Source organism: Saimiri boliviensis, chromosome 7 (genome assembly GCF_048565385.1).
Source record: "Saimiri boliviensis isolate mSaiBol1 chromosome 7, mSaiBol1.pri, whole genome shotgun sequence".
In the NCBI taxonomy this organism is placed as follows: Eukaryota; Metazoa; Chordata; class Mammalia; order Primates; family Cebidae; genus Saimiri; species Saimiri boliviensis.
The window spans coordinates 22,742,276-22,761,383 of record NC_133455.1 but is presented as its reverse complement, the minus strand read 5'-3'; the positions used below and the strand labels follow the sequence as shown (position 1 = coordinate 22,761,383).

At 42.9% G+C, this 19,108-nt stretch overlaps 1 protein-coding gene across 2 annotated transcripts; it reads left to right on the top strand.

Moving 5' to 3' along the window:
* The first annotated feature begins 310 nt into the window (after positions 1 to 310).
* On the top strand, positions 311 to 18,259 carry FAM216A (family with sequence similarity 216 member A). 2 transcript variants are annotated; one of them, XM_003932254.4, is made up of 7 exons: positions 311 to 639; positions 2,913 to 2,953; positions 12,460 to 12,581; positions 13,679 to 13,808; positions 14,221 to 14,404; positions 15,221 to 15,303; positions 17,893 to 18,259. In XM_003932254.4, exons 1-7 carry the CDS (start codon positions 548 to 550, stop codon positions 18,009 to 18,011), a joined length of 771 nt encoding a protein of 256 aa, XP_003932303.1. In that variant the 5' UTR covers positions 311 to 547; the 3' UTR covers positions 18,012 to 18,259. The 2 variants fall into 2 exon arrangements, with proteins under 2 accessions (XP_003932303.1, XP_074258352.1); XM_074402251.1 differs by lacking the exon at positions 311 to 639 and adding an exon at positions 695 to 1,243.
* Positions 18,260 to 19,108: the final 849 nt, after the last annotated feature.

Here is a 19,108-nt window from a genome sequence, read left to right as displayed (position 1 = left end):
GCCAAATCCCGTGAGAAACACGTTCTGCGGAAAACGGAGATAATTTGCGCGTGCGCAGAAGTAGTTGCTGGAAATCTGCTGGTGGGATGCTGGCTACGCCTCGTTGCCTGGGTAATAACGGATAACGCTCTGCATCCTTGCGCCACGTGCTTCAGTCCGTGATTTGCGTGTAGCTGTTTGACCTGCATGATGACCTTCGCGATTTGCAAATGTGCTTACAATCTGGAATACTGAAGTGCAAGGCACCTCTTGTTTCGGGGAACATGCATATTTTCCTCCCATGACGCACCGCTTCCACAAAGAGGTGCAAACACGCAGCCACTGCAGCGCTCCCGCCCCTCCCCCACCGTAACTCTAGGGTCGCGGATCTGCCCGTCCCGCTCTCCCGAAGCTCTTCGGGCAGTGTCCGAACGGCTTCGGAGGGGCGAGAAGCCGGCTTCGGAGCCGCCTTTCAGTGATACCAGCCGCTTGACGCACGCGTTCTGTCGCGGGAGGGGTACGTGGACAGCCGCTCCCGCACACGGCTCGCTGTCCCGGTGCCGCAGAAATGCCGGACCACGGTCCGGGGTCCGACTGGACGGAGCGTAGCTCTTCTGCAGAGCCGCCCGCAGTGGCCGGGACCGAGGGTGGCGGCGGCGGGTGAGGTTGAGGGCCCTGGGGTGGGTGCAGGGCAGCGTGGGGCCCCGGGTGCTGAGCCCCGTGGAGGAGGGCTCCGGCCTGCCCCGCGTCTCGGGGGCTGGCCCCGGAGCCCTCAGGTGAGAGGCGGGGAGCAGTTGTGTTGTGGACAGGAGGGAAGAGGGACGGGCTGCTTCACGGTCGAGGGAGGGCCTCTGAGGGAAGCTTCGGAGGAGCGTTTGGTGCAGTGACCAAGCGGTGACTGCGACAGTCGCCCGCGTGCATCCCTCCGCCCCGAGGGGGCGCTGCGAGCCTTGCTGGGATGGTTGCCGTCTGGCGCGCGACTGTGTGTCCACCGAAAGGCGAGGCGGCGGGGGCTGAGGAGGATGTCCCCGGTTCAACGGGCACGGGGGGCATCCAGGCCCCAAAACCAGTTACTTCCCGCTTGTGACGTGAGCCGCCTTCCTGTCGGACGGGGGTTTCTTTCTTCGTTTTTTGAGACGGAGTCGCGCACTGTCTCCCGGCCTGGAGTGCAGTGGCGCAGCATCGGCTCACTGAAGCCTCCGCCTCCGAGGTTCACGCAATTCTCCTTGCCTCAGCCTCCCAACCCAAGCCGCTGGGATGACAGGTGTGAGCCGCCGCGCCCTGCCTTTGGGTTTATTTTCTGTTCTTTGAACTCCTTGGCTGACTGCTGGATCCTAGTGTATCAGGAGATACATGAACTCTTTTTATTTTTTTTTATTTTTTTGAGATTGGGTCTCACTCTGTCACCCAGGCTGGAGTACAGTGACACGATCTCAGCTCTCTGCAAGCCCCCCCCAATCCCGAGTTCAAGCAATCCTCTTGCCTCAGCCTCCTGAGTAGCTGGGACTACAGGTGTGTGCCACCATGCTCAGCTAATTTTTGTATTTTTAGTAGAGATTTTGTATTTGTGTTTTGCCATGTTGGCCCAGGCTGGTCTCGAACTCCTGGGCTCAAGTGATACGCTCCTGTTGGCCTCCCAAAGCACTGGAATTACAGGCGTGAGCTACCACATCTGACCCATGAACTCTTGGCCATTGAATGAATTGCAGGATGAGGGAAGGAAGGGTGTTTTGTCTTAAGTTTAGAGAAGAAAAAAGAACTTGTGTGAAATTGGAAACATTACAGACCAATTATCAGTTCTAGCACACCTTAATTACTATTCAAGGACCAGTCTTTTCAACACCCAAATCACTTCATTAAAAATAAAGATAGCAGGCCGGGCGCGGTGGCTCAAGCCTGTAATCCCAGCACTTTGGGAGGCCGAGGCGGGTGGATCACGAGGTCGAGAGATCGAGACCATCCTGGTCAACATGGTGAAACCCCGTCTCTACTAAAAATACAAAAAATTAGCTGGGCATGGTGGCGCGTGCCTGTAATCTCAGCTACTCAGGAGGCTGAGGCAGGAGAATTGCCTGAGCCCAGGAGGCGGAGGTTGCGGTGAGCCGAGATCGCGCCATTGCACTCCAGCCTGGGTAACAAGAGCGAAACTCCGTCTCAAAAAAAAAAAAAAAAAAAAAAAAAAAAATATCATGGATAGCCCAGGAGCCCCAACTACTTTATTGAGCTCACTGTAGGAATGAGATTAGGAAGCTATAAAATTAAGACCAGGACAGACGTGGTGGCTCATGGCTGTACAAAAATTAGCCAGGCTTTGTGGCGAGTGCCTATAGTCCCAGCTACTTGGGAGGCTGAGGATCGTTTGAGCCCAGGATTTTGGGGCTATGATCATGACACTGCACAGTAGCCTGGGTGAAGGAGGGAGACCCCATCTCTAAAAATCTTGGCGCCATTAGGCTTTAACCAGAACCATAGGAAAAAATTTACAAGACATTATTTCTGATAGAAACATGAAAGTGAAAATAATATTCAATACTATTCTTTTTTAAAATTTGAAATATGTTGTCTGGGTTCAGTGGCTCATGCCTTTAATCCCAGCACTTTGTGAGGCCGAGGCAGGCTGATTACCTGAGGTAAGGAGTTCAAGACCAGCCAGGCCAACATGGTGAAACCCTGTCTCTACTAAAAATACAAAAATTAGCTGGGCGTAGTGGCGCTAGTCCCAGCTACGTGGGAGGCTGAGGTGGGAGAATCACTTGAACCTGGGAGGCAAAGGTTGCAATGAGCCGAGATCATGCCACTGCTCTCCAGCCTGGATGGTACAGCAAGACCCTTTCTCAAAAAAAAAAAAAAAAAAAAAAAATTGAAATATGTTGTTAAGTGCTTGTAACCTAATTATTACATATTTATGTGCCTTTTTTTTTTTTTTTCAACAGATCAGCTGGACACTCTTATTGCCAGAATTCCAAAGGTTCCGGTGAGTAGTGCATATAAAGCAAATAATACCTATAAGTAACATGGTTCAGAGAAGCCAATTTGTCTGTAACTACTTACACAATACAGTTATTTTATTTTATTTTTTTTTGAGACGGAGTCTCTCTCTGTTGCCCAGGCTGGAATGCAGTGGTACGATCTCGTCCCACCACAGCCTCTCCCTCCTGGGTTCAAGTGATTCTCCTGCCTCAGCCTCCTGGGTAGTAGGGACTACAGGTGTGTGCCACCATGCCTGGCTAATTTTTGTATTTTTAGTAGAGACAGGGTTTTGCCATGTTGGCCGGTTTGGTCTTGGACTCCTGACCTCATGTGATCCACCCACCTCTGCTTCCCGAAATGCTGGGATTACAGGCATGAGCTACCGCCCCTAGCCCACAATAGAGTTTTAAAAATAGATTGTATTAGCATCCCTGGTGAACTTAAAGATTTCAAAGAACAACCAGGAAGGTTTACTCTTGTCTGTTGGTATAGTATATTTTACATCAAGCATTTTTAAAATTAGCAGTGAATCCTAAAATAACTGTATTTATAGCTGATATTGGTTGAAAAGCACAGAGCACAGCCTGGGGTTTATACATGGATAGAAGAAAAAAATTTAAATTGAATAGCTTCAAAGAATAGAAAATATTTCTCAGTGCTGATGTTTTCTTTTCACTTGAAAGACAGGATAGAGCTTTCAAAGTACTCACCTCTTCTCTGCCAGAGTTAAGAGAGTGAGTAAAACAAGCCCCTAAAGGTCTCTCATTAATTGCTTTTTTTCCCTTGGAGCTGGAATTAACTGACTTCAGGAGTATGTGTGTGTGTATATACATTTTAAGTATAGCAGTTATAGTAGATTTTAAGTGTTTCATTTAAATTCAGTGATATATAAATGTGGGTTTACTTCGCTTTTCCTGGGTAAATATATAGTCCTTACACTTACCTAGGAAAAAAATATACAGACATATACCTGTGCATACATACATATATAAATAAATAATGTGGTCATTTAAAAAATGTGTTGCAGGCCAGGTTTGGTAGCTCACGCCTGTAATCCCAGCACCTTGGGAGGCCAAGGCAGGCAGATCACCAGAGGTTGGGAGTTTGAGAAATCCTGTCTCGACTAAAAATGCAAAATTAGCTGGGCATGGTGGCACATGCCTGTAATCTCAGCTACTCAGGAGGCTGAGGCAAGAGAATCATTTGAACCTGGGAGGTGGAGGTTGCAGTGAGCCGAGATGGCACCACTTCACTCCAGCCTGGTGACAGAGCAAGACACTGTCTCAAAAAAAAAAAAAAAAAAAAAAAAAATTTGTTCAGCCTGGGTTCATTAATTTAGATTCCTCACCAGAATTCTTACTGAATTACAGTTAAATGTAAAAAAGAAACACAAAACAATATAATTATTAATAATACATTACAGATATATAGGGAAAAAAGAAGAAATATTAACAATGATCAGTATGAGACAGAGACAGATTGACTCAGTTATATAAAAGAAAAATTTCTGAACAAATCTCTGAAAGGCAATATATCCAAGTGTTTTAAAATAATTACTACAAGGCTGGGTGCAGTGGCTCACACTGGTAATCCCAGCACTTTTTGGAGGCTGAAGTAGGTGGATTACTTGAAGTCAGGAGTTTGAGACAAGTCTGACCAACATGGTAAAAACCTGTCTCTACTAAAAATATTTTAAAAATTAGCCATGTGTGGTGGTACATGCCTGTAGTCCCAGCTACTCGAGAGGCTGAGGCAGGAGAATCGCTTGAACTTGGGAGGTGGAGGTTGTGGTAAGCTGAGATAGGGCCACTGCACTTCAGCCTGGGTGACAGAGGGAGACTCCATCTCAAAAAAAAAAAAAAATTACTACTAGATCGTGAGATTAAAGGTTTTTTTTTCCTTTTTATACACTTAGATTACTTCACCAATCTTCAGTGAACAATTTGTAGTTTATTGCTGTTTATAATTGGAGAAGAAAAGGGCTAGTATTCAGCGAGTGTTTGGTTGTCTTCCTCTGTTTTGAACTTGAGGATTCATTCTATTATTTAAAATAAACACTACAGCCAACTACTGGCAGTTACTCTAGACATTATTATTATTTTAAAGATGGAGTCTTGGCTGGGCACGGTGGCTCAAGCCTGTAATCCCAGCACTTTGGGAGGCCGAGGCGGGTGGATCACAAGGTCAAGAGATCGAGACCATCCTGGTCAACATGGTGAAACCCCGTCTCTACTAAAAAAATACAAAAAATTAGCTGGGCATGGTTGTGTGTGCCTGTAATCCCAGCTACTCAGGAGGCTGAGACAGGAGAATTGCCTGAACCCAGGAGGCGGAGGTTGCAGTGAGCCGAGATTGCGCCATTGCACTCCAGCCTGGGTAACAAGAGCGAAACTCCGTCTCAAAAAAAAAAAAAAAGATGGAGTCTCACTCTGTTACCCAGGCTGGAGTGCAGTGGTGTGATCTCATCTCACTGCAACCTCAGTCTCCCAGTTTCAAGCGATTCTTGTGCCTCAGCCTCCCAAGTAGGTAGGACTACAGGCATGTGCCACCATGCCCAGCTAATTTTTGTATTTTTAGTAGAGACGAGATTTCACCATGTTAGCCAGGCTGGTCTTGAACTCCTGACCTCAAGTGATCTGCCCATCGTGGCCTCCCAAAATGCTGGGATTACAGGCATGAGCCACCACGCCTGGCCTAGATAGTATTTTTAATATGATTTACCCCAACTACAATTTTGCAGCCTTCAGCTGGGCACGGTGGCTCATACCTGATCCCAGCATTTTGGGAGGCTGAGTCAAGTGGATCACTTGAGGTCAGCAATTTGGGATCAGCCTGACCAACATGGTGAAATGCCATCTCTATTAAAAAGACAAAAACTAGGCAGGCATGGTGGTGTGCGCCTGTAATCCCAGCTACTCAGGAGGCTGAGGCAGGAGAATCGCTTTACCCAGGAGGTGGAGGTTGCAGTGAGCTGAGATTACACCACTGCACTCCAGCCTGGGGGACAGAGTGAGACTCTAAATTTTAATAAAATAAAATAAATAAATAGAATTTAGCAACCTTCAAGGCAATGAGTAAAACACATTTTTCAAAAATTGATTTATTAATACTTTACTATTCAGGTAATAGTAAACTGTAGTTCTATAATAGTATAGGACAGGCTAGGTGTGGTGGCTCACTCCTGTAATCCCAGCACTTTGGGAGGCAGAGGCGGGTGGATCATGAGGTCAGTAGTTCGAGACCTGCCTGGCCAACATGGTGATCTCTACTAAAAAATACAACCTGATCTCTACTAAAAAATACAAAAGTTAGCCAGACATTGTGGTGTGCGCCTATAGTCCCAGCTACTCGGAGGCTGAGGTAGGAGAATCACTGGAACCCAGGAGGTGGAGGTTGCAGTGAGCTGAGATTGCACCACTGCACTCTATTCTGGGTGACAGAGTGAGACACCATCTCAAAACAAACAAAAAATTAGTAAGTTAAACTTTTATTTTTTTGAGATGGAGTCTTGCTCTGTTTCCCAGTGGCAGTGCAGTGGTGCCATCTCGGCCCACTGCAACCTCAGTCTCCCAGGTTCCAGTGATTCTCCTGCTCCAGCCTCCTGAGTAGCTGGGACTATAGGTGCATGCCATCACACCTGGCTAATTTTTGTATTTTTAGTAGAGACCGGGTTTCACTATGTTGATCAGGATGGTCTCAAATTCCTTACCTCATAATCCACCCGCCTTGGCCTCCTAAAGTGTTGGGATTACAGGCGTGAGCCACTGTACCTGGCTTAGTAACTTAAACTTAAAAAAAAAAAAAATGGTTTACAGACTTACAGAAAAGTTGTAAGAATAGTACATAGAGGCCAGGCACAGTGGCTCACACTTATAGTCCCAGTACTTTGGGAGGCCATTGTGAGTAGATCACTTGAGGCCAGGAGTTCAAGACCAGTCTGGGTAACATAGTGAAAGCCCATCTCTACCAAAAATATACAGATCAGCTGGGTGTGGCAGCAAGAGCCTGTAGTCCCAGTGACTCAGGAGGCTGAGGCTGGAGAACTGCTTGAGCCTGGGAGATTGAGGCTGTAATGAGCCGTGATCATGCCACTGCACTCCAGCCTGGGCAACAGGGTGATACCCTGTCTCAAAAAAGAGTAAGTTGCAGAAATACTGTCTCTTTATTATTATTATTTTTTTTTTCTGAGAGAGAGTCTTGCTCTGTTGCTCAGGGTGGAATGCTGTGGCATGTCTCACTGCAGCCTCTACCTCCCAGGTTCAGGTGATATTCTCCTGCCTCAGGCTCCAAAGGCTGGGACTACAGGCACCCACCACCACATCTGGCAAATTTTTATATTTTTAGTGGAGACAGGGTTTCACCATGTTGGCCAGGCTGGTCTTGAACTCTTGACCTCAAGTGATCCTCCTGCCTTGGCCTTCCGAAGTGCTGGGATTGCAGGCATGAGCCACTGTACCTTGACCTCTTTATTCTTAAATACTACCAAGTATGTATTTTCTTTATTTATTTCGAGACAAGGTTTCACTTTGTTGCCCAGGCTTGAGTGCAGAGGCACAATCTTGGCTAATTGCAGCCGCAACCTCCCTGGCTTAAGTGATCCTCTCACCTCAGCCTCCCAAGTAACTGGGACTTACAGGCATGAGACATCGCCCTGGCCAAAAAAAAAAAAAAAAAAAAATGGGAGTATTTATCTTAACTCTGTGTGTGTGTGTGTGCACACGCACACGCACGAAGATATATATGTAGTTAACTGCAACCTTCGCCTCCCAGGTTCAAGCCATTCTTCTACCTCAGCCTCCTGAGTAGTTGGGACTACAGGCTCTTGCCACTGCACCTTGCTAATTTTTTGTATTTTTAGTAGAGATGGGGTTTCGACACATTGGCCAGAATGGTATCAATCTCTTGACCTCATGATCTGCCTGCCTTGGCCACCCAAAATGCTGGGATTACAGGCGTGAGCCACCATACCCAGCCTTAGCTATATTTTTTTACTTTATTCCTAGGCTGGAGTGCAGGGGTGCAATCATGGCTCACTGCAGCCTCCACTTCCTGGGCTCAAGTGATCCATCTCAGCCTACAGAGTAGCTGAGACCACAGATGTGTGCCACCACATGCAGCTAATTTTTGTATTTTTAGTAGAGATGGGGGGTCTTGCCAAGTTGCCCAGGCTGGTCTCCAACTCTTGGGTTCAAACAGTCCCCACACCTTGGCTTCCCAAAGTGTTGGGATTACAGGCATGAACCACTACAGCTGGCCTATTTTAACTGCATTTATTTATCTCACAAAATAATTATCAAAATCAAGAAATTTGAAATACTATGTTCTATAGACCTTATTGAGGAGATACTGTTTATTTCAGTAATATTATTTATAGCCAGAAATTTTTTTAAAAATCCAAGTTTATGCATAGCATTCAGTTGTCACTTTCTTTTTTTTTTTTGAGATGGAGTTTCGCTTTTGTTGCCCAGGCTGGAGTGCAATGGCGCGATCTTGGCTCATCAAAACCTCCACCTCCCAGGTTCAAGCAAGTCTTCCACCTCAGCCTTCCAAGTAGCTTGGATTACAGGCATGCACCACCACACCTGGCTAATTTTTTGTTTTTTTTTTTTTTTTTTTTTGGAGACGGAGTTTCACTCTTGTTACCCAGGCTGGAGTGCAATGGCGTGCTCACCGCAACCTCTGCCTCCTGGGTTCAGGCAATTCTCCTGCCTCAGCCTCCTGAGTGGCTGGGATTACAGGCACGCGCCACCATGCCCAGCTAATTTTTTGTATTTTTAGTAGAGACGGGGTTTCACCATGTTGACCAGGATGGTCTCATCTCTTGACCTTGTGATCCACCTGCCTTGACCTCCCAAAGTGCTAGGATTACAGGTGTGAGCCACCGCGACCCTAATTTTTTGTATTTTTAGTAGAGATGGGGTTTTGTCATGTTGGCCAGGCTGGTCTTGAACTCCTGACCTCAAGTGATCTGCCTGCCTCAGCTTCCCAAAATGCTGGGATTATAGGCATGAGCCACTGCACCTAGCCTATTTTAATCTTTTTTTTTTTTTCCCAGTAGAGACAGGGTTTCTCCATGTTGGTTAGGCTCGTCTTGAACTCCTGACCTCAGGTGATCCACCCGCCTAAACCTCCCAAAGTGTGGGGATTACAGGCGTGAGCCACTGTGCCCGGCCATTTTAATCATTTTTAAGTGTACATTTCAGTGGCATTATGTGTATTCACACTGTTGTGCAACCATCACCACCATCCCTGTCCAGAAAGTTTTTATCTTCCCAAACTAAAACTCCATACCCATAAAACACAAATTCCCAGATGGGTGCAGTGGCTCATCCCTGTAATCCCAGCACTTTGGGAAGCCAGGACAGGAGGATCGCTGGAGCCCAGATGTTTTGAGACCAGCCTGGTCAACATAAAATTAATTTTACTTTTTGTCTCAAAAAGAAAATTAAAAAACAAAACAAAAAACCACTAACTCCCTATACCTCCTTTCTCCTGGCTTCTAGCAGTGGCCATTCTACCTCTCTGGATAATTTTACTCTCCTAGGTATCTCATAAAAGGTAAATCATACAATATTTGTCCTTTGTGATTGGCCTATTTCACTTAGCATGTTTTCAGGGTTCATCCAGAATTATCTTTTTTTTTTAAGGCTAAGTAATATTCCATTTGTTTATATATACCACATTTTGTTTACATATGGGTTTCTTCTACTTTTTGGTTATTATGAAGTAATGCTGCTATGAGCATGGATAAACAATCTGTTTGAGTCCCTGCTTTCAGTTCTTTTGGAATTGCTGGATTACAAGTGGAATTATTAGATTATATGGCAATTCTATGTTTAAGTGTTCGAGGAACTGCCATACTATTTTTTTCTTTTTCTTTTGAGCCAGAGTCTCACTCTGTCACCCAGGCTGGAGTACAGTTGCAGTGACTGAGCTCATGGCAGCCTCCGCCTCCTGGGTTCAAGTGATTCTTCTGCCTCAGCCTCCCAACTCCTGAGTAGCTGGAACTACAGGTGTATGCCACCATATCTGGCTAATTTTTGTGTTTTTAGTAGATACAGGGTTTCACCATATTTGCCAGGCAGTTCTCAAAACTCCTGACCTTGTGATCTGCCAGCCTTGGCCTCCCAAAGTGCTGGGACTATAAGTGTGACCCAACACGCCAGGCTTTTTTTTTTTTTTTTAAAGTAGAAATGGTTTCACCATGTTGGCCAGGCTGGTCTGGACTCCCAACACCTCAAGTGATCTGTGCACCTCAGCCTCCCAAAGTGCTGGGGTTACAGGCATGAGCCACTGTGGCTGGCCTATTTATTTTGAAGTGCTTTGTTTTCTATAAAGAAATGTCATCAAGCTATTGAGAAATTAAATGTTAGTCCAAGATACATGTGCATCTCAGAAATGTTGTTTAGTAAGGACACAAAAGACATATTATTAGATAAAAAGTCCCCATTTATAACTTGAAAAAGGATTTCCAAAATAAAAAACTTAAAAAAATGTTAAATTGGCATTTATATTATTACAGATAATAAGCTGTGTTTCAAAGGTCGTAACACAATTTCCAAAATGATTTTCCATTGCTTGGTCAACTAATTAGTCCTTCAGTATGCAAATATAACTCTTACTTACTTGCAGTATCCAATTTGCCAAAATCTTGAAGAAATAACTAAAGTTTAATATGAAACTAAAGCCTTTGTTATTAATAATACTGAAACAAAAATGTGCTTATTTAATTCAATTTACTAACAACAAAGTTTTTTTTTTTTTTTTTTTTTTTTTTTTTAAGACAGAGTCTTGCTCTGTCACCCAGGCTGGAGTGCAGTGGTGCGATCTTGGCTCACTGCAACCTTACCTTTTGGGTTCAAGCGATTCTCCTGCCTCAGCTTCCTGAGTAGCTGGGACTACAGGTGCATGTCACCATGCCTGGCTAATTTTTGTATTTTTTTTTTTTTTTAGTAGAGATAGGGTTTCACCATGTTGGCCAGGCTGGTCTCGAACTCCTGACCTCAGGTGATCTGCCCACCTCAGCCTCTCAAAGTGTTGGGATTACAGCCGTGAGCTACCATATCTGGCCACAAACTTTTAACTTAAAATGTTCTTCCAGCTTTATTTGAAATAGACAAAAACTGAAAATAATCCAAATGTCTATCAACAGGTACATGGATAATCAAATAATGGTATAAACATATATACAATAGAAGATAACCCAACAATAAAAATGAATGAACTATTTGTTACATGTGACATGAGTGGAACTCAAAATCATTAGTTGAGTGAAAGAAACCTGACAAAAAATAAATACTGTGTGTTCCCATTTATATCAAACTCAAGAAAATGCAAATGTATAGTAATAGAAAGGACATCAGTGGTTGCCTGGAGAAGGGAGTGTGTAATGGAGGAGAGATGTATTATTATAAAAAGAGGCATTTCATGATTTAATTGTCAGATACTGTTTTTCCCCAAGCTGCTAATGAAGCTTATACCCTAAATTGCTAGTCTCAGTATGTCTGAAAGTGAAAACTAGTTCCCGCTCTTCCAGGAGTATGTTTCAACTTTTGTTTTTATTAAAAGGTTATTCTTTTATTCTGTCCACAACTGTTTTTAAAACAATGAAATAGACTGGGCACAGTGGCTCATGCTGGTAATCCCAGCACTTTGGGAGGCCAAGGCAGGCTGATCACCCGAGGTCAGGAGTTTGAGACCAGCCTGGCCATCATGGTGAAACCCCATCTCTACTAAAAATACAAAAATTTGCTGGGTATGATAGTGTACACTTGTAATCCCAGCTACTTGTGGGGCTGAGGCAGGAGAATTGCTTGAACCCAAGAGGCAGAGGTTGCAGTGAGCTGAGGTCGTGTCACTGCACTCTAGCCTGGGCAATAGAGTGAGACATCATCTCTAAAAACAAACAGAATACAACAAAAAATGAAATAAACCAAGTACAAATAAATTTTGATAAATTTCTGCAGTCTTTCATGTTAATACTACATCTTCAAAGGGATAAACTTTGTATTACTTTGGTCTAATATGGAATAGAATTTTAAGGCCTGGTGCAGTGACTCACGCCTGTAATCCCAGCTATTTAGGAGGCAGAGGTGGGAGTATTGCTTGAGCCCAGGAGTTTGAGGCTGCAGTGAGCTATAATCATGCCACTGCACTCTAGCCTGGGCATCAGAGTGAGATTCCATCTATTAAAAAATGATTTAGGAAACTATATACTAAAGTTAAATGATAATAAAATATTACTGTAAATCTTTAAAGCACAAATCGTGTACATTTTTAGTATGTTTCTGACATGATAAAAGTTACTATCAACACTTTACATCTCAGCTCAGTTCAAAATAATGCATATAATGAGATATAATTTTGTAATAGTTATATAGAAGCATTTTAGATGTTGTGTGCTCTAAAACCAAATGGCGTATCATATAGTCTCTTCAAATTTAAGTCTGACTTAAAATATTTAATACTACAGGGCCTCTGAAATTCACATGATAATGTCTTTGCCTACAGATGGAATCAAAGATGGATACAAAGTGAACTCACACATAGCTAAGCTGCAAGAGTTATGGAAAACTCCTCAAAATCAAATAATCCACTTCCCAAAATCAATGATGGATGTATCCTTTCTCAAGGTATGCTAACAGGGATATATTTAAATACCAATACTCTTTGTATTCAGAGCCGAACTTTTTACTGATGATCAGCTGCTTAGAGGGTAGGTACTGCAGATGACAAGGCATGTGCAGTATATTGTCTAGGAGTCAATAAATATCTTTGGGTAAACTCATGAGTGAATGGAAAGATGATACATTCTTTATCATAAGAGTTCTTTCAGGATTTTATGATACTTCATATCTAATGTATCCTTACTGAGGGGAAGCTGAATGCTCCAATCACAGAGATGCTCAAGAAAAGTTTCATCCTAGAAACAGAAACCCAACTTCATATAGATTTTACCTCAAGTCTTACAAAATTAAGAAGAAAGCAGGTAAAGAAAATGGCAGTAATTAGCTTGCAAGTAGGGTTTAAAAAAAAGAAAAATAAATAAAAGGAAATGGCAATAAGGATTTTACAGTGGTTACCTGTATCCCATTAATGATCATAACTGCTAAAATTATCTCTAGAGCAATGTGAATTAGGGTTAATTGATTTTTCTTTGAATTTACCATGTATTCAGTAAAGTAATACATAGTGGAATCTTACATCTTAAGTGAGCATTAATTTCTAAAATCAGCAAGTACAATGAAAATCTCAGTCAAAGTTACTTAAGAGACCAGCATACTGTCCTTCAGAATGTCCATCACAGACAGTTATTCTTCTGGTGCTGGAAAGGAATGTTTCTTCAGTTGAGACTAAGTAATTGGGTTGCTTTTAGGTACCATGTTATAGCTCAAAAATCATTTTGAGAAGGCAAGATGCCCACACTGAGAGGTGCACAGCAGGTTAACACTTGACAGAACAGCACATTCACTCCTTTCTTGTTCATCTAGAGCAATGGGTTCTTAAACTTCATAGGGTATCTGAATCACCTGAGTGGAATGGCAAGCAGAGGCACTTGCACTGTTTAAATGGCTATTTCTTTCTCATTTGGTGAAGTTAACATAGTGGAATTTGCTTAAGTAAAATGCAGTTGGTACAACTCTCCTGAACATTCATCTCTTCAGATAAGGAATATTGCCAACTTCTCTTTAACAATGCAGACTATAAATCCTCTTATTCTGTCTTTTAGCATCCAGACCTCACCACAGGCCAGAAGCGTTATCTGTGCAGCATTGCTAAAATCTATAATGCGAACTATCTGAAGATGTTAATGAAGAAGCAGTACATGCATGTAATTCAGCGCAGCTCACAAAAGCCAGGCAGGTGCACCTCCAGTTGGTTTTTCACTAGTTTTTTTTTTCTGAGACGGAGTTTCGCTCTTGTTACCCAGGCTGGAGTGCAATGGCGCGATCTCGGCTCACCGCAACCTCCGCCTCCTGGGTTCAGGCAATTCTCCTGCCTCAGCCTCCTGAGTAGCTCGGATTACAGGCATGTGCCACCATGCCCAGCTAATTTTTTGTATTTTTAGTAGAGACGGGGTTTCACCATATTGACCAGGATGGTCTCGATCTCTTGACCTCGTGATCCACTCGCCTCGGCCTCCCAAAGTGCTGGGATTACAGGCTTGAGCCACCGCGCCCGGCCTTCACTAGTTTTTTACGATTAGTGAGAGGGTCTTTTTCTTTCTTTTTTTTTGAGAGGGTCTTTTAACAGAGGTGATTTGTATGACAGGTGTCTTCACTCATCACAGAAGCCGCCTTAGCTCTCGTTACTCACAGAAACAGCATTACCCCTGCACTACATGGCGACACCAACTGGAGAGAGAGGACTTGGGGCCTTCTGATATTGCAGCTGCATCTGCACCTGAAATGCTCCTACAGCATTCCCTTTGGCGACCAGTGAGAAACAAAGAAGGGTCTGTTTCTTAGTGTGCAAAAGGCAGAAAATGTATCTATGTATCTCAGTTCAATTTTTTTTTTCTTTCCTGAGACACAGGGTCTTTTTCTGTCACCCAGGCTGGAGTGTAGTGGTGTGATACAGTTTACTGTATCCTTAAACTCCTGGGCTCAAGCAATGCTCCTGCCTTACACTCTCAAGCAGCTAGGGCGAAAGGCAAAACCACCATGCCCTACTAATTAAAAAAATTTTTTGTAGAGACAGTGTCTATGTTGGCCAGGCTACTCTCACTTCTGCCTCCCAAAGCACTGGGATTACAGGTGTGAGCTACTGTGCTCAGCCTTCTCCATCTCTTTGGAGGGTAGCTAAGTGATACTAATGCTTGTGTTTCCTAATATGTTCACTTTGCTAAATTCAGAATAGGCTGGACTTTTAAAAAGCAGAGAGAGATTTTCATATTTTCTCTTTACTGCACTTCTTTTAGAATGTATTTTGTAGAATTATAAACATTTCTTCATCAGATAGAGATATGGATGACTGCCCTTTTCAGTGTGATTCCCACTCAACCTCAAAATAATGCAAACACTTTCAAAAGGAGAAGCATATGGTTGGTTTTGCACGGGGGAATACTATGTAACAGGGAGAGGAAAAAGATTAAGAAGCATGAATACTGAAATTGCACTGTAGCAGTTTTACATGTCAGGATTAAGAAATTACAGAATCTGGGTGCTGAAAGGGTGTTTTTGGTGATGCTGCAGCTAATACAACAAATTTATGTGGTCTCCCACATGCACTAGGCAGCTGGCTCCAATTAAGATACTTTCCTTTCTTATAGGATAAAAACTGGGTATGTATCTAAAACAAGATGTAAGTCACTGAAGATTTTTAGAAGACCAAGGAAACTGTTCATGCAACCAGGTAAATGTGAAATTTTAAAAATAGCATTTTTAAAGATCTTATGCTTAAAACTATTATGCCAAATACAATTTCATTTCCATTAGGCAGATATTAACAGATTTAGAACACCATTTGCTTTTATTGTTGCAGATAAAAAAATCAAACATAAAATATAGTTTATGCTTGCAATTAAAAGAACGTAGTGGGCTAGGTGCCAGTGGCTCACGCCTGTAATCTCAGCACTTTGGGAGGCTAAGACAAGCAGATCACCTGAGGTCAGGAGTTTGAGACCAGCCTGGCCAACATGGCGAAACTCCATCTCTACTAAAAATACAAAAGTTAGCCAGGCGTGGTGGCGGGTGCCTGTAATCCTAGTACTTGGGAGGCTGAGGCAGAATTACTTGAACCCAGGAGGTAGAGGTTGTAGTGAGCCAAGATTATGTCACTACACTCCAGCCTAGGTAACAGAGTAAGACTGTCTCAAATTAAAAATGCTGCTCAAAGTAGTGAGATTCAGGGTATTTATAATACCAAGGTCAGAGACTTAATAGAGAATTTTTCAGAACCCAGAACCACAAACATGACTTTCTCAACCAATAGCACTTCTTTTTTGAGATAGTGCTATTTTTGGATGAAAAACATATTTTGTATAGTATAGCAAAGGGCTGTGTCTCTTAAATAGGCCCTTTTTATCCATAGGGAATATGTTCCAAGACCCCCAGTGGATGGCTGAAAGCCTAGATAGTACTGAACCCTATATATACTTTGTTATTTCCTTTTTTTTTTTGAGACGGAGTTTTGCTTTTGTTACCTAGGCTGGAGTGCAATGGCGTGATCTCGGCTCACTGCAACCTCCGCCTCCAGGGTTCAGGCAATTCTCCTGCCTCAGCCTCCTGAGTAACTGGGATTACAGGCACGCGCCACCATGCCCAGCTAATATATTTTTTTAAATTTTTATTAGAGACGGGGTTTCACCATGTTGACCAGGATGGTCTTGATCTCTTGACCTCGTGATCCACCCGCCTCGGCCTCCCAAAGTGCTGAGATTACAGGCTTGAGCCACCGCGCCCGGCCTCCTTTTTTTTTTTTTGAGACTGAGTTTTGCTCTTGTTGCCCAGGCTGGAGTGCAATGGTGCGATCTTGGCTCACTGCAACCTCTGTCTCCTGGGTTCAAGCGATTCTCCTGTCTCAGCCTCCTGAGTAGCTGGGATCACAGGCATCCGCCACCATGCCCGGCCAATTTTGTGTTTTTTACTAGAGATGGGGTTTCTCCATGTTGGCCAGGCTGGTCTTGAACTCCTGACCTCAGATGATCCACCCGCCTTGGCCTTCCAAAGTGCTGGGATTACAGGTGTGAGCCACTGCACCTAGCTACTTTGTTATTTCCTATAAATGCATATCTGTGATAAAGTTTTAATTTATAAATTAGGCATATAAAGAGATTAACAATAAATAAAGTAGAACACATAATATACTGTATAAAACATGAATGTGGTCTCTCTCAAAATAGCTTATATTGTACCTTGGAAAGCAAAAGTGTGGATAAGGGACTACTGTGTATCATTTTGTTTGATATTCAAGCCATGCAGGTGATATTATCAAAATTTTACAGCTGCAACTTAGACAAATCCAGACTTCGGAAGGATCAGCATAAAGGATCCTTCTACCACAAGTACAAAATATTGCAAAATGAAAAAGGGAAGACAGACCGAATGATCAGAAGTGTTCCTCAAAACTGATAATGTTAAATCATGTTAAGTAATTTCCTAGTTATTCGTATAGTGAAGTAGGGAGGTGGGTAAGACATAGGGAAGTTGGCTGGGTGTGGTCACTCATGCCCATAATCCCAGCACTTTGGGAGGCTAAGGCAGGCAGATCACTTGAGGTCAGGAGTTCAAGACCAGTCTGACCAACATGGTGAAACCCATCTCTACTAAAAATACAAAATTAGCCGGTCATGGTGGTGCATGCCTGTAATCCCAGCTACTCATGAGGCTGAGGCAGGACAATCACTTGAATGTGGGAGGTAAAGGTTGTGAGCCGAGATCGCACCATTGCACTCCAGCCTGGGCAACAAGAGCGAAACTCCCATCTCAAAATAAATAAATAAATAAAAGAAGTAGGGAAGTTAGGCCTTCTGAATTGATGTCCCTTCACTTTATGACAGTGTTAGTCACCTCTGCTATAAATATTGTACCATGTGTATCCAAGCAATGAGGGATAGGGCAGGAGAGAGGATAAGTCAGGTTCCAAAAGGAACAGTTAGAGGAAATTCCAGGTAGGGGGAAGAGATGAGAAGGAACTAGAGGAAAATGCAGAGATTCTGAAGATGTAGCTGACCACTGTAATTTCCCCCAACAAAAAGATTTTCAAAATCAGTGGTAATATAGGACTTAGTAACATAATTTGCTATACAATAACTTGGCTAGAATACAGTCCTTTGTATCTTAAAGAGTAAGAAATTTGGGGCAAAGGGGAGGTGACTAAGAGCCTAGAAAATTGTGGGCAATTTGTCTTTACTACCTTATTAATAAGTCAGGTCATTTTGAATCTTGTACTTAGAGCTTTATTTCCAAAACAGACAATTAAAAATTCTTATTTTTCCTTCAGTTTCTTCAAATGATTCTGAATCATACATGAGTGAAGAAAAAAAGGAAGAAGATTTACTAAATAAATTTATGCAATCAATGTCAATTGAAGAACAGGGAGAACATCTGATGTTAACTTGATAGTCTTGTCTTGTGTATTGAATTTGTGCCAAAGTTGAGGGTAAGGGGTTGTGAGTTGTGTCCTCTATGTTTAGGTTAGTATTGTTATTCCTTAAATCATTAAGTAATTTTGTTTTGTTCAGAAATTTTTACAACAATGTAACTGGTCTGATGTAGTTCCATGTACCAATGACATTTATGTAAGAAAATATACATGTAATATACTTGTACTTCTAGCTAGATATAATTAAAACTTTTCTTGCATTCAACACTGAATTACTTTTCTTTAAATCCGACAAATGCATTGTATAATTTTTTCTTTCTCTGTTCACAGTAAGTCCTAAAACAATATTGAAGTATCTTACAAGGGCCAGGCACAGTGGCTCACACCTGTAATCCCAGAACTTTGGGAGGTCGAGGTGGGTGGATCACAAGGTCAAGAGATTGAGACCATCCTGGCCAACATGGTGAAATCCCACCTCTACTAAAAATACAAAAATCAGCTCAGCATGGTGGTGTTGCCTGTAGTCCCAGCTACTTGGAAGGCTGAGGCAGAACTGCCTGGACCTGGGAGGTGGAGGTTTCAGTGAGCTGAGATTGCACCACTGCACTCCAGCCTGGCGACAGAGCGAAGGCTAAGGAAAGCTTTGATATATCCAGATACAGAATAGCATTTGATGGAGATAATGCTCTGACTTGCAAAGTAGGCGCTCAATAAATATTTGCTATTTGAATATAACTTCAAAATGTGAATACATATTTGCCCTATTATGAAATTGCCACATAAATACTTGGACTCTCAGACTAGATTAAGTTGGGAGTACTTACACTAACAAGAGGATTCTTTACATTATATATTACTCTAGCGTGCTTCCTTGCTAAACTTTTTTTTTTTTTTGAAACAGAATTTCCCTCTTGTTGCCCAGGCTAGAGTGCAATGGTGTGAACTCTACTCACTGCAACCTCCACCTCCTGGGTTCAAGTGATTATCCTGCCTCAGCCTCCCGAGTAGCCTGGTTTACAGGCACATGCTACCATGGCAAATTTTGTGTTTTTTTTTTTGTTTGTTTTTGTTTTTGAGACGGAGTTTCGCTCTTGTTACCCAGGCTGGAGTGCAA